Here is a 23,067-nt window from a genome sequence, read left to right as displayed (position 1 = left end):
CAGGCAAGAGTACTGGAGTGGGTTGCCATTGCCTTCTCCGAAAGAAGGTTAGGACACATAATTTAAAATAGTATTTTAATAATATTAAAATATATAATATTTAATATACATTAAATATAAATATAGATAATATACATTATAGAATATTAAAATATACAAAAATATAAAATATAAAAATATAAAATATAATACTATTAAAATAATAGTATTTTAATACAGACCTTACAGACCTGAATTGATACATTGTAAAAATCTCCTGTTTTGCATTTCTACATCTTGGAGTATAGGTTGACTGACAGAGTAGAAAAATGATTTTCTTGCTATAAAACTGAGTATATTGCATAATAGCTAAATCAAGATCTAGTTTAAAAAAAATTGATTCCCTATAATTTGATTTTCAAACAGCATTCATTCAGCAATTAAGCAGTAGCCACTGTGGGACTGTCCCTACATGGTTAGATTAAGGCCTAGGTTTTTTTTTTTCTTTTAATTTTCACGTGGTTTTAAATAATGAGATTTTATAAGCAACATTTATTTAGCAAAGATTTAGTGAGTGCTTTCTTTGTGTAAGTTGCTGTGGCATACACTTCTAATAAAGATACTAGGGTGATCATTTTGCTTGTGCACATGATCATGTGTGTGAATAACACTTGTAAAGTCTGAGAGAATATATGTGTTTCCTTTTCTGGTTATAATAAAGGACGGTGAATGGTGCTGCCGGATTCGTGGTCTCCGAAGGAGAAGATTTAACTCCAGGACCAAAGTTAGTCACAGTCACTCAGAACTTTGTATAGATTTTATTTAAAGTGAAAGTGACAGAGAAAGCTTCTGGCATAGATATCAGAAGGGGGCAGGAGAGTACTTGCCTCACTAAGCAGGACCTTGTATACTTCTCAACCAGCTGCTGAGAATAGATAACAAATAACCTCAAGGCTGTGAGAATTTCGCCCAGACCCTTCCCTGTAACATACATCCTGGGATGACATCAGCATGTCAGGATGAGATTAGCCAGAAGGAACAGGTTAACCCAGAGCTCAAGACTGTGGAAGTTTTACCCAGGCCTTTTCCCATAACATTCATCCAAAATTCAAAAAAAAGGCATGTCCTTGAACAAGAAATGCTGCTGCCTTTGAGACCTACTTGTCTAAGGCAAAAGTATGTGTTAAAGAATGTTTACTTGCTCCTTAAAGGGGCCTTACTTCTTGTCAACCTGCCTAAGTTACTCTTCCAGGTGGACAAATGAAACTCAAAGCATAATTAATGTGATACAGTGTTCAATGTCAGTCTCTCAGTTGTGTCCGACTCTTTTGTGACCTCATGGACTGTAGCCCACAAGCTCCTCTGTCTATGGGATTCCCCAGGCAAGAATACAGGAGTGGGTAGCTATTTTCTTCTCCAGGGGATCTTCCGCACCCAGGGATTGAACCCAAGTCTCCTGCATTGCAGACAGATTCTTTACTGCCCAAGCTATCAGGGAAGCCTCCAATGTGATATATCTGTGTGTATTAATGTATATATATATGTGTGTGTGTGTGTATAGATATGTATATGTTTATATGTGTATGAATAAAGTCATTGTGCATTGTGATACTTGAAAGATACGTTAAGCAATGACTTCTCTTTTTAAGCAGTGACTTCTCTCTTTTTACTTGATTTCCATTTTCTACAGTTGGCAGTATTAAGTACAATTTTTCATGTTATTCAGTATAAACCTGATGTTGACAGAATTTAGATAAGTAGATAGAAGTTAGGGAGCAACAGTTTGAAGGAAGATTTTATAATAATTATGGCCAGTCATTCTGAGTGTACGTTTTAGAATAGTCTGTCCTTGAGGTGGTGATGTAGAAGTTAGATTACAGTTTGTTAAAGAAATTCTGAAGTGAATTTCTACATTGGAGAATCATTTTCTTCTCCAAAAATAAGAGAATAATAGTGTATGCAATAGAATTTTACTTAAAGTGCCTAATGACTTTTGAGAACCTATGAGATAAAATGTTACAAAATCAAGGTTGATATTTAAGGGCTTAAATGAACACTTTCACTCCTCATTGATACAGAATTTTGCTTATATATATATATATTTATTTATTTTACTGTGATGGGTCTTAGTTGCAGCTTGCAAGATTTTTAGTTGCGATACGTGGGATCTAGCTCCCTGACCAGAGACTGAAGCCAGGCCCCCTGCATTGGGAATGCAGTCTTAGCTACTGGACCCCAAGGGAAGTCCTGATACAGAAGTTTTTGAAGAAGCTTCCAGTATCTTTTACACGTTTTCTCAGTTGTCATTGTTCAGTTGCTCAGTCATGTCCAACTCTTTGCGACCCTAGGGACTGCAGCATGCCTGGCTTCCCTGACCTTCACCATCTCTCAGAACTTGTGCACACTCAAGTCCGTCGAGTTGGTGATGCCATCTAACCATGTCATCCTCTGATGTCCCCTTTTCTTCCTGCCTTCAATCTTTCCCAGCATTTGGGTCTTTTCCAATGAGTTGGCTCTTCATATTAGGTGGCTGAAGTGTTGGAGCTTCGGCATCAGTCCTTCCAGTGAATATTCAGGATTGATTTCCTTTAGGATCAACTGGTTTGATCTCCTTGCAGTCCAAAGGACTTTTAAGAGTCTTCTCCAATACAACAGTTAAAAAGCATCAGTTCTTTGGCGCTCAGCCTTCTTTATGGTCCAACTCTCACATCCATACAGGACTACTGGAAAAACCATAGCCTTGACTGTATGGACCTTCATCAGCCAAGTAACATCTCTGCTTTTTAATTTGCTGTCTGGGTCTGTCGTAACTTTTCTTCCAATGAGCGAGCATCTTTTAATTTCATGGCTGCAGTCACCATCCATAGGGATTTTGGAACCCAAGAAAATAAAGTCTGTCACTTTTCATTGTTTCCCCATCTATTTGCCATGAAACGATGGGACTAGATGCCATAATCTTATTTTTTTGAATGTTGAGTTTTAAGCCAGCTTTTTCACTCTTGTCTTTCACCTTCATCAAGAAGCTCTTTAGCGTCAGCTTCACTTTCTGCCATAAAGGTGGTGTCACCTGCATATCTGAGGTTATTAATACTTCTCCCTGTAATCTTAATTTCAGCTTCTGCTTCATCCAGCCTGGCATTTTGCATGATGTCCTCTGCATATAAGTTAAATAAGCAGGGTGACAATATATAGCATTGATGTACTCCTTTCCCAATTTGGAACCAATATTTCTCAGTATTTAGTAGTTAATGTGGTAATGAATTAACTTTTATTACTTTAAACCCAAGTGAACTAAATTAAATCATTAAATATTATTCCCTTAAGATTTTCCTGTGATTTATTTTTAAACTTTTCATATTTAAATGTGTATGTGTATATCTATCTATATATAATATATATGAAATATTAAATGTTGTCCTTAGTTTAAAACATTTTATTTTACTATTCTTAAGCTTTTTGTGATTTAGGAATTCTATAATTCTGTTATATATTAGGATTAATTTATTAACCCTAATTTTTAGATACTAAAATAGTCTGAGCTTTACATAGTTTGAAACACATTTATTTATATTTTTAATTCTTGATTAAAATTTGCTGTCAATATTGAGAATGCAGATATTCTCATACTAATAAATTTATAGAATCTCTTAAAACAAGTTATTAGCTTATGTTGTAAATTTTGAAAGACTCAGTTAAGTTTAATCTTGGAATGACTCTACCATTAATAGGGCTTCCCTGGGTGGCTCCGACAGTAAAGAATCTGCCTGCAATGCAGAAGACCTGGATTCGATCCCTTGGTCGGAAAGATCCCCTGGAGAAGGGAATAGCAACCCATTCCAATATTCTTACCTGGAGAATTCTGTGGACAGAGGATCCTGGTGGGCTACAGTCTGTGGGGTCGCAAAGAGTCGGAGGCAACTGAGTAACTAACATATACACATACCATTAATAAAGTCATAATATTTGTGAGAGTTGTTGAAAAAGTAATACTTAGACAATAAATTATTGCATATCATATACAGCATAATAATTCTGAAGAAACTCCAGATGCAATTTGGTTTTTAAGTATGAAAAATATTTTCATTACAGAAATTGTTACAAACTTGTGGGGATTTCATGGATATTTTCATTTGACAAAGTGTATTAAATGATGTGCTGCATTCTAGAAGCGAAGTTAGAGTACTATGACTGAAGTTTTTTCTGAGGACCATGCATCCCACATTATGACCAAATTTTTCAGGAGGGGGACCTAGAATTAGAAATAGCTATAATTGATTTATTTTATATTGTTGCCTCTAACAAAATATCGAAACAATTTTACTAAAATGAGTACTGTTGATAGTTAAATTTGGGAGAAACTTGTTTACAAAGTCTGACTTTGGGTGGTAATTTACATATGTTGTTTCTTCAGTGCCAGGATTAAAGAATTCTGCTGTTAAATGATTACAAACATACTAAAGAAAGAGTCAAAGCATTCTCTTTATATGATTACTGGATTTTTTTTTTTTTTTTTCAGAAAATGATGAAGGAATGTATGGTGAGACTTATATATTGTGAAATGCTTGGATATGATGCTTCCTTTGGCTATATACATGCAATCAAGTTGGCACAACAAGGAAATCTTTTAGAAAAAAGAGTAGGTATGTATGCGTTTAAGACTATTGCACTTTATCTTGTCCTTAAAGTTCTGACTAGTATGTAAAATGAATGATGACTGATATGTAGTATGTTTTTAGAACACTACCTTGTGATTTCCTTACCTTTAAAAGATAACGCGTCAAAAACTTACAGCCTATAAATGAAATCAATTTTCTGATTCATAGCATTTTGGAGTTACATAGAAGATTAAAAGTTGTTTGTTCTTAGGATGGTGGTTAGATGACTTTGTCAAGACTCACTGAACTATACCCTTAAAAGGATGACTTTTCTTGTATGTAAATTATACTTCAGTAAAGCTGATTTTAAAAAGTCTATTCAGTTTCATCAGTTTAATGATCAGATATGGTTTTTTATAGAATAAGACTGAAATTGCTGTGAATAATTTTAGCTATCTTGCTCTTAGTTTCACAAATGTTAGCTATAAGGATTTCAGGTATCTTTTAAAAATTGTTATCTCTATAATTAGCCTTCAAGGCTATTAGTAAAACTCCTTTCAAAGACTTAAAGCTTGTTTTCTTGTAGCTTCAGCTTCATATCAGAAACTTAAGGAGCAAGCACTTTAGAATAACATAGGAGTAGAACGTATTCTTTATTCAAAGAAGTTGCTACTGTTACCTTGTTGGGGACCAACCTTCTTATGCTATATTGACCCTTGCTGTCAGATGATGGGGAAGGGTGGAGATGTCTTGGTAAAAGATTCTGAGACTATCCTCACACAGCATTCTACTTGTTGAACCTCACTTCACCAAAAATACTCTTCTGTCTTTCGTTATATTCTTCCCTCCAAGTACAGTGGCCTCTGGCAGCCTATCTCTCCCTTTCTGTATTTCAAACCAAGTTTTAACTCTTCTGTGATCACTCAGGTGGCTCCTACCATCTGTTTGTCTTCTCCAACCTAACTGTAAAATCTCTGACAGCAGGAAATTTTGAAAACAATAGATAGTCAATACTTTGTACATCTGTTGCTGTCTTTTTCTTTTTAGACTTTCATGTAATTTTTTCATTTTCAATTAAATTTATTTACTTATGGCTATGCTGTGCAACTTGCGGGATCTTAGTTCTTTGACCAGGGTTTGAATCCAGACCAGCAGTGAAAGCGCCAAGTCCTAACCACTGGACCACTAGGGAATTCTCTGTTTTATTTTTTAAATGTGTAAAAATTACTTGTGTTACATGGTCCAAAGTTAAGACCTGATAAAAAGGTATAATCAGACAAATTTCTGATTTGTCAAATTTTTACTTTTATTTCTAGCTCCTGTATGAGGTTTGCCCCTTACCCCATGAATAACTATTTTCACTAGTTTCTGATTAATCTTTCCATTGCTTCTTTTTGAAAATAAGCAAACAAGTACACATTTATATACTCTCTCTTACACAAAAAATGGCTTGCTGTAGAGATTATTCTACACCTTGTTTTGATATCTTTATATTTTTATACAGTTGCATAGTTTTCATTGGGTGAGTGGATAGACCACAGTATTTTCAATCAAGTCTCTATTGGTGGATATATGAGTTTGTCTTTTGTTTTTTGCTCTCATAACCAATGTTGCAGTGAATGACCTTGTACATGTGTTATTTCATAGTTAAAGTGGCTAAGGAGACCCCAGATTCATTGAGATTCATGGTCTTTCTTAGGAAAGTATTTTCTTGCCACCTAGAGAGACATGTTTGTGGGTATCAGATGTTCTTTATGTGTGCTAATGACTGGAAGTTTTGTTTTTTTAATGTGATGTGAAAGTTGCTCAGCCGTGTCTGACTCTTTGCAACCCCATGGACTATACAGTCCATGGAATTCTCCAGGCCAGAATACTAGAGTGGATAGCGTTTCCCTTCTCCAGGGGATCTTCCCAACCCAGGGATCAAACCCAGGTCTCCCGCATTGCAAGCAGATTCTTTACCAGCTGAGCCACAAGGGAAGCCCTTGTTTTGTAAGGTAGCATTTAAATCTTTTATATCTTGATTTTAGTACTTCTGCATCATCTACTCCTCTGAGATTTCTATGGCTAACTTTGGTGCTTTGTCTGATAGATAATGCCTTATTGTTTTTCACATGAATATTGTTGAATAAATAAATCTCAGTATCCACTAAGTCAAGTATTATGTTAGGTGCTTTATCTTGTGAGATGGTATTTCACTTTACAGAGGAGAAAACTGAAGCTCAGAAAGGAAGTCAGTTGTTGAAGGTCATAGAGCTATTAAATGGTGGAGCCAAAATATGAACCCAAGTTTCTATGAATCAAAGCCTGTATTCTTTTTTTTTTTTTAATTAATTTATTATTTATTTGGCTGTGCTGGGGTTTTAGTGGTGGCACCCAGGAATCTTCAATCTTCACTATGGCTCGAGGGATCGTGGCATATGGGATCTAGTTCCCTGGCCAGGGATGGAACTTGGGCCCTCTGCTTGGGGAGCATGGAGCCTTTGCCTCTGGACCATCAGGGAAGTCCCTAAAGCCTGTATTCTTATCCTATAGCTCACTCTTAATCATAGCAAATGTACTTTATAATCATAGTTGTTGTTATTTCTTTTCCTGAAAAAGAAAGTGAAAGTGAAGTCACTCAGTTGTGTCCGATTCTTTGTGACCCCATGGAGTGTAGCCTACCAGGCTCCTTGTCCATGGGATTTTCCAGGCAGTAGTACTGGAGTGGGTTGCTATTTCCTTCTCCAGGGCATCTTTCCAACCCAGGGATTGAACCTGGGTCTCCTGAATTGTAGACAGACGCTTTACCGTCTCAGCCACCAGGGAAGTCTTCTTTTCCTGAAGTCTTTTTCATTTTTTGAGTCACAGAATATCTTTTCCCCCTGTTTCTGGATTATCAAAATAGTTTCCCTGTTTTCTCTGGTTGTCAAAATAGGACATTCTTTGACACAGATTTAAGGTTTTTTGTAAGGTTTCAAGGTGGTCTTTGGATTAGTTTGTTAATCTTCTTGCATTGTGGTACTAGTGACTTAAGTGTGGATAATATCTTTGCTGAACAGATGTAGTCTGATAAGATGTAATCTCTGCTTTATTGTTTTTTAAAATTTATTTATTTTAATTGAATAATTACTTTATAGTATTGTGATGGTTTCTGACATACAGCAACATGAATCAGCCACAGGTATACATGTGTTCCCCGCTCCTGTAATCTCTGCTTTAAATACTGTCTAGGGTTTTTCTCTTCCCTGGTCCTGGTTTGTTCTTTTTTCTCTGTCCTGATTATGGGAGTGATAGCTCTGTTCCTCTGACCTTCAGTGAAGATGCTTGGTTATGAGAACAGGAAATTTCTGACAGTTTTCCCACTTTCCACAACAGGCACAGACAGTGTGAATGCTGGGTAGTGATAGGGATAGTTAACCTTAGAATCCCTAATAAAAGGGCTGAAAGAATTGAAAAGAATGAAAAACAATGGGGATGGGAAACAGGGAATCGGGTCTCAAGGGAGACTGAAGAAACAGAATGGCATAAGGGTTAAAAACGTGACCTAACTCCTACTGGCTTGATTGTAGTCCTGGCTCCACCGTGTAGTAGCTGCAGACCTTGGGCAGTTATCCTTTTGGGGCCTTTTATACTGGGGATAATAATAATATCTACCTCATATAGTTATTGTAAAGATTCAATAAGCTTGTAATGTATTTGACCCATAGCAACTGTCTAACAAATGTTATCAATATGAAGGGTGACAGGAAAATGAAATGGGGCATCCAGATTCCATACACATGGTATTTGTCATGGTATTAAAGTACTTCCTCAATTTTAAGATGTACTTTTTAATGTTTTGATATTATTAAAAGTGCTTAAGTCAATGAGTATATTTAATGTGGTAGACAGTGTTTTTTTCCTCAACATCTATTCACTCAATAGTTTATCTTCAAACTGAGAAAACAAGGTATTTCTTGTGGCTTAATGTATGATTTATGTCATATGGTATTAAATAGCTCATTCAGTAATACAGATAGCTGGTAACTCACTATTAACTATAACAGCTGTTAGTTTTTGGATAATTGTATTTGGCTACAAGACAAAATGTTTTGATTGATTATGTAGAAATTTGCACAGAAGATAGAAGGTATATATTCCTAATGTCAATTATAGGACTTTAAGCTGGTACACATAGCCTTTTTTCCATTTTAGTTATATTCTGTGAAATACCTAATTATGAAAGACTTCAGGATGAAGAACACCTGAAATCTTCCTTACTGAATTTTTTTGAACCTTCTTATTTTACTATTTGTTTTAATATTTACCTGTAACTCTGTCTTTGACATTCAAACTTTGGAATATATTATTGCTTTGTTTAACTTCTTAAGAAGAGTTAATTTTTGACGGGTGTTAATGAGACTTTTTCTCTCAAATTTTAAGGTTATTTGGCTGTATCTTTATTTCTACATGAAAGTCATGAACTATTGCTTCTCCTTGTGAACACAGTTGTAAAGGTACTGTATTGTATGCTGGTTAATATAAAGTCTTAAATTATTCCATCAGGCATTTGACAGTTTTTATATTTTTGAAAGAATGTAGGCTTGCAGAATGTGTTTATTGGAAAGATCTTTTAGATCGGTTTCTGCATCTGTAGAATGAGGATAATAATAGAACTTAACCAAGTTGTAAGGGTCGAATGAAACACTGTACAGAATATCATTTGCTACTGCTGCTGTTATAGTGGTTTCATTTAAAAAAGCAGAGTTAAGGAAAATAAACTCAAAATGGTCTAAAGATCTACAAGTAAGACCTGAAACTATAAAACTCCTAGAAGAGAACGTAGGTAGAATACTCTTTGACATAAATTGTAGCGAGGTTTTCTTGGATCAGTCTCCTAAGGCAGAATAAATAGAAAGCAAAAAATAAACAAATGGGACCTAATTAAACTTAAAAGCTTTTGCACAGCAAAGGAAATAACTGATAAAATGAAAAGACAACCTACCAAATGGGAGAAAATATTTGCAAATGATGGGACTGACAGGGCTTGATATTCAAAATATACAAACACTCATACAACTCAATATAAAAAAAGTAAACCGTAGTCACAAAATGAGCAGAAGACTTGAATAGACATTTTTCCAAAGAAGACATGTAAATAGCTAACAGGCAATGAAAAGATGCTCAACGTCACTAATTATTAGAGAAGTAAAATCAAAACCACAGTGAGGTATCACCTCATTGAGAATGGCTATTGTGAAAAAGTTTGTGAAAAATAAATGTTGGCAAGGATGTGGAGAGTTGGCAAGGATGTGGAGAAAAGGGAACCCTTATACATGGTTGGTGGGAATGCAAATTGGTCAGCCACTATGGGAAACAGTATGGAGATTCCTTAAAAAACTAAAAAAGAACTACCATATGATCCGGCAGTTTCACTCCTGGGTTTCTATCTGGACAGAACGAAGACACTGACTTAAAAAGGTACATAACCTCAGTGTTCATAGGACTATTTATAGTAGCCAAGACATGGAAACAACCCAAGTGCCCATCAACAGACAGTTGGATTAAAAAGACTTGGTATATATACATAATAGAATATTATTCAGGTATTAAAAACAGTGAAATACTGCCATTTGTAGCAATGTGGATGAACCTAGAGAATATTGTGGTTAGTGAAATAAGTCACACAGAAAGACAAATACAGTATGATATCACTTATATGTATAGTCTAAAAAATAATACAAATGAATGGAAATGCAAAATAGAAACAGACTCACAGACAGAAAATGAACTTGGGGTTACCATAGGGAGAGAGGGGAGGAACAACTTAGGAGTATGGTATTAATAGATAACAAATTACTGTATATAAAATAGATAAGGAAAGGGATAGCACGGGAATTATACCCATTTATCATATAATAGCCTACAGTGGAGTATAATCTGCAAAAATTTTCTAAATCACTATGCTGTACACCTGAAACTAATACTATATTGTAAATCAGCTATACTTCAGTAAAAGAATAAATAAAAAAAAAAGCAGAGCTGGAACTAGAACTATAATTTAGATCTCCAGACTCTTAGTCAGATGCATTTTCCATGCTATTGTCTTTTTTTCTAGGATCAATTTTAAAGGGATATAATATAAACTGAATAATTGAAGTCTTTTAAACTCTAAAAGTCAATTTAAAGGAGAATAGAGTATATTGAAGTCTTTTAAACTCTAAAAGTCAATTTAAAGGAGAATAGAGTATAATTGGGTAACTGAAATGTATGATAATAAAAACAATTTAATCCACATGCAATATTTTTTTCTGTTAAACTTTTAGACAAAATTGGTAATGAAGTATAATTGAATTGTTGAGCTTTTTCGTGTTTATCTTATTTCTTCTGATATGTGAGAGAGTGTGTGTGTGTGTAGTACTTTCTGAATTTTAAGTCATATATTCTCTTAAGGTCACTAGTGGCTTTAAACCTTTCCAAACTTTCAAAAACGTAGTTTCAGTTTCTATTAAAATAGTTTATAAACTTTGTGCTTATATAAGTATATATAAATGCATACATTTTATAGTATGTATTAAAAAATTGCTTCCTTTTAAACTTCCACTCATTGCTTTAACAATAAAAATTCATAAAATTTTTTTTGTTACTGGTTTAGAAAAGTTTTAAAGGCTGTAGTAAAGAAGACTACTTTGATCAGTGTCAGAACAGAAATATAGTTTCCTTTAGATCGGTTACTTTTGGGCTGTCTTTATCTATTGACTCTATTAAGGCAAGTGAAACACTGATATTCCTATAAAATACAAGGTATTCCTAAATGGACAAATTAGTTGAAAACTACCATATTAAGTGTATAGGACCATTGCAATGTTGAGCTCACTGTCCCTAGTTTCAGAATTTGCACTGAATGTTTTCTTTGCTTAATAATTATGTCAGGACTTGCAGAGCACTAACCTAGTAGAAGTATGTATGGCACTTACTATCGTCAGCCAGATTTTCCCCCGAGAAATGATTCCAGCTGTTCTTCCATTGATAGAAGATAAACTTCAACATTCTAAGTAAGTAAATTCTTTTTTGGATAGGTGTCTACACTGTGTATTTCAAAAGAAAAATTTATACTAAAAATTTTATTCTAACTTTGATTTAATGCTACCAGGATAGAGGATATTCTTTGACTGCCAGGTATAATACAAAAATCCCCAATAGCACTGTCCTTTATTTTTATGTGGGTTTAGAAAAATGTTAGGCAGCTTTCTAAAGTAAAACTGAGACAGTGAGGCTTACCATCAGGAATCTTTGGCTCTCTTTCCACTTCTGCTGCTAACTCTCAGTGGTCCTGTTTTTCCCTTGGCTATATGGGGTTGATTGAAGCTCCTTAGTTCTCACAAAGTTGTTTTATAAAGTGAAATAATGGAAAACATTTGGAAGTGGTTCAGATGCCATGAATCCATAGCTTCAATGTACTGGAAATGCTTTTATATCAAAACTGCAGCTTTAGCAGGATATATACAAATGAACCTTAACTTGTAGTATTTTGCTAATTTTGAATGATTCCTCAACTCTCTCCTTATTAACTTGATTAGTATTTTTTCCAAACTTGGAATTATTTTGTTTTTGCTCAAGCCCCTTGATTTCATAACCTTTATAGCTAGGAAAATGTTTAGTCACTAGCCATTTTTCATTTGTGATTGTGGTACTTTATTGTATACATATTTTTGTTAAAGATTTTTTTTTTTTGTTACCTGTATAATATCTCTTTATTTCTATGCTTTTTTAAGTCAGCATTTTTAGTGTTCTAAGATTATAAAGTGTCGTCTTATGGTCTGTGTTCTTTAAGAAATTTTGGGCCATGAATCTTCCAGCTAAAAATAATAGCTCTTACTGAGAATTATGGAGTAACTTCATAGATTTTTCAGACTTGTTTTGTTTGTGTTGAATCGGTGTTTAGAACAAATGATGGGCATGGACAGTTAACTACTGGAAATAAAATATTAGCCTTTCTTTATTTAGAAGTTGGTCTATCATAGCTGAGCATATTTTTATGAAATTTTTCCATACCACCACTGTTTTGTGGTAGCCGTACTTACCCTTTGTATGAAATCTTTCTGAGAAAGATTTGAATTTTTTCCTTGTTGCTTCCCATTTACCCTCTCAATTTTTTCCATATTGCTTCCCATCTACTCTCATTTCAAATCCTGGCTTTTCCTGTCTTGTACTAGTTAGAATTTAGACTTTCTGAAACTCTGCTTTTGCAATTATGGCCATACCTACTTCCTCGCTGTGGAGTAAAGAGCTAAAGACAGAGTTGTGGGCCACAGCTACAGATAGGCCAGTAGATGTCACGACGAAGCTGTGAGACAGGGGTTGGACTTGACTTTTGAATCCTTGGTTGTATTTTCACATGCCAGACCTACAGCCCAAATCCAGGTTTTTTGATACCTTGTGTTATTGCCACCATTTTGGGCCAGACCAAGGGATTCCTGAGCCTGATGAGGGTTTGTATTCTTTTTCCTCACCTCATTTATTTACTGTGTCCTGGAACTCATATTGGTTAATACCCTATAGCAACACTTTGGGATGTAGATTCCAGTTACCATAATATTAATACTAGTGGCAAATCTGTTGTTAATCTGCTTTCTTTTTATGTGAAAAGGATTTTCCATCATGACATAGTTTACCCAGGAAGATAATGGGTTGCTTGTTAATGCAGAAGCTGGATGACCATTTGTTAGGAATATTATAAAAGGTATTCTTGAATGGAACACAGAGGATTGCATTGAATAATCTCAGTTTTGAGATTCTATGATTTTAGGTATCAGAAATATGTCTTAAGGAATCCTGAAAGTAAATACTTCACTACTGCTGTTGTGAGCACTGCCAGCATTATCTGCAGATATGAGCCATGTGGAAACAGGCATGAGAGAGAAAAACAAGAATATAATTCCTTGAAAATGACATTGTGTTCACAGGATAGCAACTCTTTATTTTTGCTTCTTGTGTGCTAGACATTATCTGTTACAAATGAAGTGCACGACTTGTATATACTTTCCTCCTCATTGTAATGAGGTTTTTGAAACATGAGCTGGGCAAGGAGAGGAGTAACAGCTTTTAATGTAAGTCCCCCTTATACTCCCCTGCCCCACTTAAGTATTTGGAGTATGTTTACCCATGATATAAAAAATATAAAAAGCTGAAATGTTAAGGAGACTTTAATGTTAATGAAGAGACTGTTTAATATTACTAGCTGAAATTACCTCTTACTCATTTAAACTTACTATTTATTCTCTTCCCAATCTTTAGAGATATGGCTTTCAGAAATGGAATTTGGGAATTAAGAAATTTGTTTATCTTTCTTGCTTTGTTTTGGTTTCAAAAGTAATATATGCTTGTTATCAAAGAATGTTGTAACTAAAGAAATACATAACATGGAGACTTAAAGTCTCTTGAGGTAACCTCCTAGAGATAACCTCCTAGAGATAACCACTATTTTATAATTTGGTAAATTAGAATAAAAATTAACAATAAATGGGTAATTCTCTCTCTTTTTTTAGATTAAAGTAATAGCTGGTATTTTGAAATCATCTGGTCCGTAATCTTTTCAGCCTAAATGTCTGATATTTCCAGATGGTTTATTTAGATTTTATTTTTTATCTTTAGGGAGATTATACGAAGAAAAGCTGTTCTGGCATTATATAAATTTTACCTCATTGCTCCTAATCAAGTACAGCATATCCATGTTAAGTTTCGGAAAGCACTTTGTGATAGAGATGTTGGAGTCATGGCTGCTTCCTTGCACATATACCTTAGGATGATTAAGGTAAGTTGACATTTTGAGAAGTTACTGAGTAGCTATCATTAGAAAAATATAACTGTGTAATTAAAAGAAAACTCATATTTTTCAGTAAACTGCGTCACATTTAAGTTTGTATTATTGACCCTTTAATAGTAATTTTTGCATGTTGTTAATAGCATGAGTTGCAGACACATTCTAGACTTAGTCTTTTTTAAATGCCTGAAATGTTTTCATGTTATGAAAGAAGCATGGAAAAATGGTAGCTCTGGAAGGTGGTTGAAATTTGCAGATTTGTGGATTTTCAAGAAGTGGCTCCTTTTTATACAGCTTCATGGGATACTTACAACAGCTTCTAAAGTGAGGAGAGCTGGTGGGGAATGTGTAAGGCACAGTCTGCAGAAGCAGTCCCTAATTGTTTTGGCACTAGAGACCAGTTTTGTGGAAGACAATTTTTGGATGGGTTGGGGAGGGGGAGGATGATTTTGGGGAGGGTGATTTTGGGGATGAGTCAAGCACATTATGTTTATTTTGCTCTTTATTCCTATTATTATTACATCAGCTCCACCTCAGATCATCAGGCATTAGATCTCAGAGTTGGACCCCTGGTCTATTGTGTTGATTCCATACATTGATTCTGTGTTAGAGGAGGAAGGAGGATTAAATGTTATAGTAAAAATTTTTTTCTAAATGGCAATATGGGTTTATACTAATTCAGCCCCAGTGTATTGCCTGAAACCTTTTGTGTCTGAAAGTATATATTTGTGAGAGATTTCATCATATCTCATAATGCTATTGAAATAAATTTAAAATTATACAAACTGAAAGTTGTCTTTACTTTTATGCGTTGTGTGTTCCAAAGTAGTATGGTATAAATAGATAATTGACATTAAATCTTATTTTCCTCTGACATTTATTAAACTCTGAGAGAGCTATTATTTCTCTTCCAAAAATTTGTCCTTGATACTATAAAAATTACAGTGAAGAGTCTAGCATTCATTTTGAGGAGTACGTATTTACTTTCCCTAATTCAGGCAGATGGTTACTAGAACACAGTTGTGATCAATTTGTAATATATACAATGTTGAATCACTATGTTGTACACCTGAAACTAATATAATATTGTGAGTCAACTATACTTCATTAAACAATATAAGATGAAAAAATTTCCCATGTCTGAGAGAGTAGTCTGATAGATAATCAAGGCACACTCATTTAGAATCACAAATATGTTTAAATACTATACAGTTAATTAATTTTTAATAAGCAGGCTTGATGATTTGGGGAGTTTTGAATGTTCGAGTAATGTTGGTTGTGCTCTTCCACCCAGAGGATAATTTAGTTCAATTACAAGGGAAGTCTTTTGCAAACAAAATTCAGATTGCAAACAGGCCTTGATTTTCATCTAAAGTAGAGAGATTACTGCTTTTTTTCTTTTCAATTTTTAATTGCTGATACTAGCTATTAAAAGTTCTAAGATATAATTATCGAACTTTGGAAAGGTAATTAAACTGGTGTGTGGGACAAGTAGGGAATGGTGGAAACTTTTAGGGGCATGATTCACTTCTGAATCTGGTCACCAGTAGAGTTTCATTGTGGAAGGAATTACACAAATCAGAGGACTGTTTCATTAAATGTGAACATGAGACTTCTAAATGAGCATATACTAAGTTAGATTCTGCATAGCATTTCAAGCAGGTCTGTTTTATTTTTGAGATATTGTTATTAACAGAAAGTTTTTTTGTTTTATTTTTTGAATATAGGAGAATTCATCTGCATATAAAGACTTGACTGGGAGTTTTGTAACGATCTTGAAGCAAGTGGTTGGAGGAAAGCTCCCAGTAGATTTCAATTACCACAGCGTACCAGCACCATGGTTACAAATTCAGTTGTTGAGAATACTAGGACTTCTAGGAAAAGATGATCAAAGGTAAACTCTTCTAAGTAAATTTGATAGTCTTAGGCTTTAGCCATGTAAAGGTTCATGATAAACCAAATTCTCCCAATGCTTAGTTGACTTAGTAGTGATAAGTAAGCCACTGTAAGAAGTGTATAAATTCAGCTTGTTGAGATAATCCTGGCTTTCTGCTTATCTAAGTCCACTCATAGAAAAAGTTACCTTTGGAGCTCCATATCCTCTGTGAAACTTCCTGAATCATTCTAGTTTGGAAGTTGGGAAGCTTTTTTATAAAAAGCCAGATTATAAATATTTTAGACTTTGTGGGCTATATGTTGTCTATTGCAACATGTTAACTCTGCTGTGGTATATAGCTCAAAAGCAACCATAGATAGTACGTAAATGAATGAGCACACCTCAGTTCCAAAAAGCTTTATGGACGTTAAAACTTGAATTTCATATAAACTTTATGTGTCAGGAAATCTTATTCTTTTGAATTTTTTAACCATTTAAAAATGTAAAAACCATTTTAGCCTATAGCCAATATAAAAACAGACATCTGGCCAGATTAGGCATGCAGACTATAGTTTGCTGACACTATTGCTATACTGGAACAATTCATTTTGTCTGAATTACTTTTTTTAGGCAATAATTTTATGAAACTTTTTATTCATGTCTTTCCAATTACATATATGTGTTGTAACTTTTAATTTTGCTGTAGTTTTTTAAACTTCCAGAAAATTTCCAAGAATAATACAGGGAGCTCTCTACCTAGATTCATCAGTTATTTATATTTGCTTTATCGTTCTTTCTATCTCTTCCTGTATGTGCATGTGTGCACACATTATTTTTATTTAAAATTTTTTTCTGAGCTGTTTGAAAGCAACTCGATTTATTCCCCTCAAGAGCAAGGACCATTGGCTGAAGTCCCTGATGTGTTTCTATCTTGAGAACATATTATTAATCAGATTCTGACTTTAGAGATATGGTTTTGTTTTATACAGTAAGGTACATGTATTTGCTAATTCTCTAGTCTTGCCATACTACCGGATTGTCCTCCAGGCTATTGCTCCTAGTAAAGCCCTCTCAGCTTCAAGTCAGAACCCATCATTGGTGAGCTTCTAATGAACACCAGCTGGGCTGTATCACTCTTGGTATTGCTGTTTTCCTTTTTTCTATCTTTATGAATCTCAACCTTGATTGAAGCCTGGGGTGAAAACCTGGAGTTGATGGAGCAGACACACACATTAGAAATGTTTGTCCATTGTGGAGCTCTAGTTGAAGCTCACTAGAATTGTTTTAAAACCATTAATTTCATAGTAATGCATTCAGATCTCATTGGTCCAAAAAGATTTAATGCCATCATATGTTGTCAGAAAGTTACTTTGTAGACATTAGTGAATTTACTAAATTCATTAACTCATTATCATCCTTTCCTTCAAGGATGCATTTGGAGAATACATACAAAAATGAATATGTTTACGGAGTTCAGAGAGCTCAATTGCATAGAAATTAGGCTTAATTAAATGACTAAAGAATATGTCTCTTTTACAGTGTTGTGGACATTAAAATGTTTTCTCCTTTTTTGTCCCAACTCTAACGAGATTTTATGTTAACATGTATTTCTTAAGACATGATATGCTCAATTTGGCAAAGTAAAAATGTTATTTTATAACAGGATTCTAATATATTTAATTGTAAGTATTAATTTACTGGAAAAGTCTTATGTTTATGGTCTTTTATATCTATTTGAATATTTTCTTGTGTTTTATAGCATTCTGCTTCTTAGGTTATTAACATTCAGCTCAATCATGTCTGCAAATGTTTCCACATTTTGTGTGGTTAATTATAACTCCTACATTGGCTTTTAAAATTGGGAAGTTACACTGTAATATTAAGTGTAGAATTACCAGATTTTTGGGGGGGGAATATTTGTAATGTCTACTATATGATTGTTGTCTGTGGAAAAATGCTTACATAATAAAATAAGGGATTTTAAAATATGGTTCTGAATTCTCAGTTGATATGTATACTTCAGTTAAGGTATAATAAAAGTACATGCACTTCAAATTGAGTTTTATAGCTGTATAGTTTTTTAAAAAAGAAGACATTTTCTCAGAAACTTGTAACATACATGATAGATGATTTGTATAGCCCAAGATTATTTTGATCTTTTTGTTTTGTAGTATAGTTTTTCTACAAGAAACTACTGTGTATTTCTTTGTTGGTGGTGCCTTTTTCTATTAGTGCTTTTTGATTTCACAAAACATACAAAAATATCAGCTGAGAAGCCATATTTTTCACCATTGGCCTTTTAGAGAGGACTTTTACCTGGAGAAAAGGCGTAGTGGCAGAGTGCTAGGGGTCTATAAGGCACTGCATTTTTGTATAGTTTCTACCTCAACTCAGTTACTGTAACTGTAATCTGTGACCATAAAGACATAGAATGGTATTAATTTGTTAGTTTCACAAAAATATAATTTCTTTATATTTAACATAAATGAAAGTTAAAATTTTCTCTCTGAAGAACCTACTGCTGCTCAAAGAAAGACTGATACTTGAATATTTTTTTAAAAATAAGTATTTAAAATACATATAATATACTGTCTGGAATAATCTGGATATGTGAAGTATTACTATAGTAATTTTAAACAGGTAGAAATATTATATTACAAAGAAAATGATAAAAGAGTGTTCAATCAGATGAAAACCGTAACCATATTTAAAGTAGGTACAGATTGAGGAACGAGTTGATTGACTTTCCTCATTGGCTAGTCAGCTTTGATAAAGCAGAAGGTTAAACTCTTAAAAAAGTGAAAGTGGAATATTTAAGAAGTGAAATTCCCATAACTTCATAAAATGAATTTCTTTCACTTCTTTTCTGTAGATCCTCAGTTTTAAAGAGAGAGAAGTTTGAAAAACTATGTTTTATTGGGTTATAATACTATAATTCTACTGCAAATAAAATATCTTTTAAACAGGACAAGTGAATTAATGTATGATGTTCTTGATGAATCCTTACGAAGAGCTGAGTTAAATCACAATGTCACATATGGTAGGTAATATTTGTGTAAATGCTGCTCTAATAATGTTTTCAGTATTATAGCTAAATCTGTGTTAGAATACTGTGAATTCCAGTAAATTTTAAATGTTAATTTTTAAGGTGGTTTTGGGTTATTATTTTTCATTGAAAGTATTGAATAACTAATAAAAATAATTTGAAATTATGACATTGTTTTAAATGTTGATGTAGATTGACTATTATAATTGTCTCTCTTTTAAAGACTTCATTTTTAAAGAGAAATTGTCTCTTTATTGAAAATGTTCAATAGATGATTCAACAATCAAGCATCTGACAGTGAAGATAACCCAGTAGATCTATTCCATACTTAAGAAAACAGTTTTCAAATAAAGCAATCTGTCATCTAGTCACCAAATATTTAAGGTTTTATTTGTTATTAGTCCTTGTGCAAGATGCTTGGAATACAGTTGTGAACAAAACAGTCTTATCATTGAGCTCATAGCCTAGAGAGATGGAAAGGGACAGGTACCATGAATGTTACAGAGGCAAGTTACAGGGTACTGTGGAGCATATGGCAGCTATTCTTAGTTGAGCAGAAGGATAAGGAAGGCTTTTCTCAAAAAGTGATACTTAAGAAGACAACTAAAGGTTGAATTTGAGATAGATAAGAATATATAGATAAGGAATAATGAACTTTGTAATGAAGAGACAGCAGCTATTTATGTTAAACACAATTTTAAAAAGTCTTTTAGTGATAGGAAACAAGAGTAAAATGGGAGAGGAGGGAGAAGAACTGAGAAAAGTAACTAGTCGTAATAGCCAGAGGGAAGAACTCTTAGTTCTTTGTTGATCAGCTTGAGAAAGCTTATTGAAGAAAGTGGGATATTTTGAGGTATTTAAGAGATAGAAGTAAAACACTTTGAATTTTGCCTACTGTGGAGATGAGCAGTAGAAGAGATATTGAGAAATACAACTCAAATGAGAAGTCATTTCTTAATCTGGTGAAATACCATGAAATAGGGGATAGAGAGGAGTATTTGTTCTTTCAGGCAATGATAAACTGCAAATCTTAAAGAATAATGGTTGTAGAAACATAGAGTAGACTAGAGGGTAGAAGTTGAACCGGTTTTAACTGTAATAAAACTGAAGAAAGGATTGCATCTGTAAGACTAGTATAGAAAAAGTAATGTACATGGTAGTGAATTGGGATAGTAAATTTTGAAGGATAGATTTATGTTTTGCATGTATAAATGGTAGTTAAGGTAACAAGCATGGTATTCATTTGTTCAACCAGTATTTATTGAATTCCTGCAAAACAAAACCTTAATTTTTAAACTAGATACAGATTGAGGAAAGAGTTGATTTACTTACATATTCCTCCCTGCTAAATGTGGGAGATTAAAGGAAAAATAAGGTAGACACAGGCCCTGCCCTTCTAAGTGTTTAGTATAATGGACAGTTGATGGCATCTAGGATCTTATTGGGACTTACCAGGTGGCGCTAGTGGTAAAGAACCCGCCTTCCAATGTAGGAGATGTAAGAGACTGCAGGTTCGATCTCAGGGTCGGGAAGATCCCCTGGAGGAGGGCATAGCAACCCACTCCTGGATTCTGGAGAATCCCATGGACAGAGGAGCCTGGTGGGCTACAGTCTGTACGGTCGCAGAGAGGTCGCAGAGAGTCAGACATGACAGCGACTTAGCACGCACACAGGATCTTATTATGTAATGAGAAGAATAAGGCATCAGAGGTAAGGATGATCCTTATTGAGGCGGGTGGTTTGGCTAGGAGCTGTCGGAATAATCCAAAGTAGTGTCAGAATTTTTCCAGGCAGCTAAAGTAAATTAAAAATTGTTTGAGATATAATTATTTTATTGGATAGGTAATATATGCACATGGTTCAGAAATCAAAAGGTATGAAAGGGTATACAGTGGACAGTAAAGTGTCCCTTCAACCCTTATCACCTACTCCTGTAGATAACTGCTGTTACCTGTTCCTTTCCATTTAGAGAATATTGTATACCTGAGGAAATAGTTTTAATGTTCTCCATTAGGACATCCTTCTTTTATTAAGATTGATGAGACCAATGCTAACAATTTGTTTCTTTGTAGTCTACTGGTCCAGTGTTTAACTTTGCCAGAGAAACTTAGTTTCTGTTGTTTTCTTTTTTCCTTTATTTACTTCTCTTTGTTCTGCATTTCCCCCCATACTTGTACCAATACAGTTTATAGCTTACATTTATCAGTGGTAGAGTATTCTCTAGTAAACTTAATATAAATATTTTATTGCTTAAACATATCAGTATTAAATTATAAACTTCATAAGGACCGGGACTATATCTGTCTTATTGGCTAGCATATCCCAGTATCTGGCACTGGGTTAATCAGTGAGTAATATGTTTTAATTGAATTAATAGAAGAGAAAGTTATTTTACTTTTGATCAGTTATCTCATTGGGTTTCAGTCCAAACCATATTTTAATTAAAGTTTCATTTTTATAACTTAGTGTCAAAGGAAGAAATTAATCGTATCAGAGGCATTTAGAGTGTATCTGCTATGTGCCAGGCATTGTAAAGTGATGTAGAGGATATGAGGAAGTATAAAATGTAAGCTTTGCCTTCAAGGAGTTTACAGTATAATGGAGGAGATAACTTATATATGAAGGCATAATACCAGTATAAGGCAGAATGTAAAGGGGGAGGTAAAGGGAATAAATATTACAGGATTCCAGAGGTGGTTAAGATCACTGTGGGCTTCAGGGCACCTAAAGATTTATTGATGTAATAGGACCTTGAAAGATAGGATTGAGATAGCCAGAAAGGAGGTTAAAAGCAGTTTTAGGCAAAGGGAACATGAAAGAAGGTGCAGAAGTAGGGGTGTTTAAAACACCGACTGTTTCAGAAAACTGACTTGCCAGCTTGATTGGACAGTTAATAGTGGGAGCAGTGGGAAGGGTATATTGCGGACGTCCTCCTATGGTAGCCACAGAGTTTGGATTGTATAAATATGGAGATATGGGATAGTTTTGGGCAGGAAACTGATAAGATGAGAAGGACATTTTTAGTAAACTATTAAGTAAACTGAGAGATAATATAAAATGAAATACAAGGGATAGAACCATTGAAAGTAGATAGAAGTACTTTAGGTGTACTCTACCCACTAAGTACACCTAAAAACTTTGAACATTATATGTAAAATAAACACATGAGATTCTGAAACGTGGATAAATGAAGGAGACTGATTAGGGACATTGGCATGTAAGGAATGACTCCAAGGTTAGTACCCTGGGTTTTCTTTTTGCCTTGTATGCCCCAAACTGGTTACTGGAGAGCCAGCAGTCTGAAAATGCCAACAGGTGCAGATAAAAATGCCCTGAAAAAAAGCCTACTCTCTAGCCAGAGGACTCAGGCAAAAAGGGCAGACTAGCAAGATGGAAGACTTTTAGACAATAGTTTTTCTATTGCAGTCAAGCACCACATAGAAAAAACTATGGACTACCCAGAGCAGCAAAGGCTGAATGAAGAATCAAGATTTCCATCCTCATCAGGTATAATGAGGTACCCCAACCCTCCCATGGAGCTCGGTGGTGAAGACCAAGAGGGCAGCTGCAGTTTGATCCTGCCGTATGTCAAGAGGGACCCTCCCTGGCATTGCCAGTGGAGATGATGTGGGAAGCCTGGGTTTTACATCATCAAGGAACAGAGAACAATTGAGGTACCCCTCCCATCTTTCCTGGGGTGGTGGTAGAGGAAACTTAGTAGAGTGACAGGGCTTTTTCTACTGGTCCCGTACACTAGAGTCACTCCGTTGTTCTCAGTACAGGTCAC

The 23,067-nt window shown here is 34.5% G+C and overlaps 1 protein-coding gene and 1 non-coding gene across 2 annotated transcripts in view; one reads left to right on the top strand and one right to left on the bottom strand.

Moving 5' to 3' along the window:
• Window positions 1-23,067, top strand: part of AP4E1 (adaptor related protein complex 4 subunit epsilon 1) — a 69,482-nt gene that overhangs the window by 2,625 nt on the left and 43,790 nt on the right. The window contains exons 3-8 of the mRNA XM_070797552.1: window positions 4,496-4,619; window positions 8,979-9,052; window positions 11,469-11,590; window positions 14,190-14,349; window positions 16,086-16,252; window positions 19,201-19,274. Of these exons, the coding sequence (XP_070653653.1) occupies window positions 4,496-4,619; window positions 8,979-9,052; window positions 11,469-11,590; window positions 14,190-14,349; window positions 16,086-16,252; window positions 19,201-19,274 (721 nt within the window). The remainder of the gene's footprint in view (window positions 1-4,495; window positions 4,620-8,978; window positions 9,053-11,468; window positions 11,591-14,189; window positions 14,350-16,085; window positions 16,253-19,200; window positions 19,275-23,067) is intronic.
• On the bottom strand, window positions 7,311-7,382 carry TRNAC-ACA (transfer RNA cysteine (anticodon ACA)). The gene has a single exon. It is a non-coding gene; the product is annotated as a tRNA-Cys (tRNA).

Source organism: Bos indicus, chromosome 10 (assembly GCF_029378745.1).
Source record: "Bos indicus isolate NIAB-ARS_2022 breed Sahiwal x Tharparkar chromosome 10, NIAB-ARS_B.indTharparkar_mat_pri_1.0, whole genome shotgun sequence".
Taxonomy (NCBI): Eukaryota; Metazoa; Chordata; class Mammalia; order Artiodactyla; family Bovidae; genus Bos; species Bos indicus.
The sequence above is the reverse complement of the archived record's forward strand: the minus strand, read 5'-3'. Positions and strand labels throughout refer to the sequence as shown.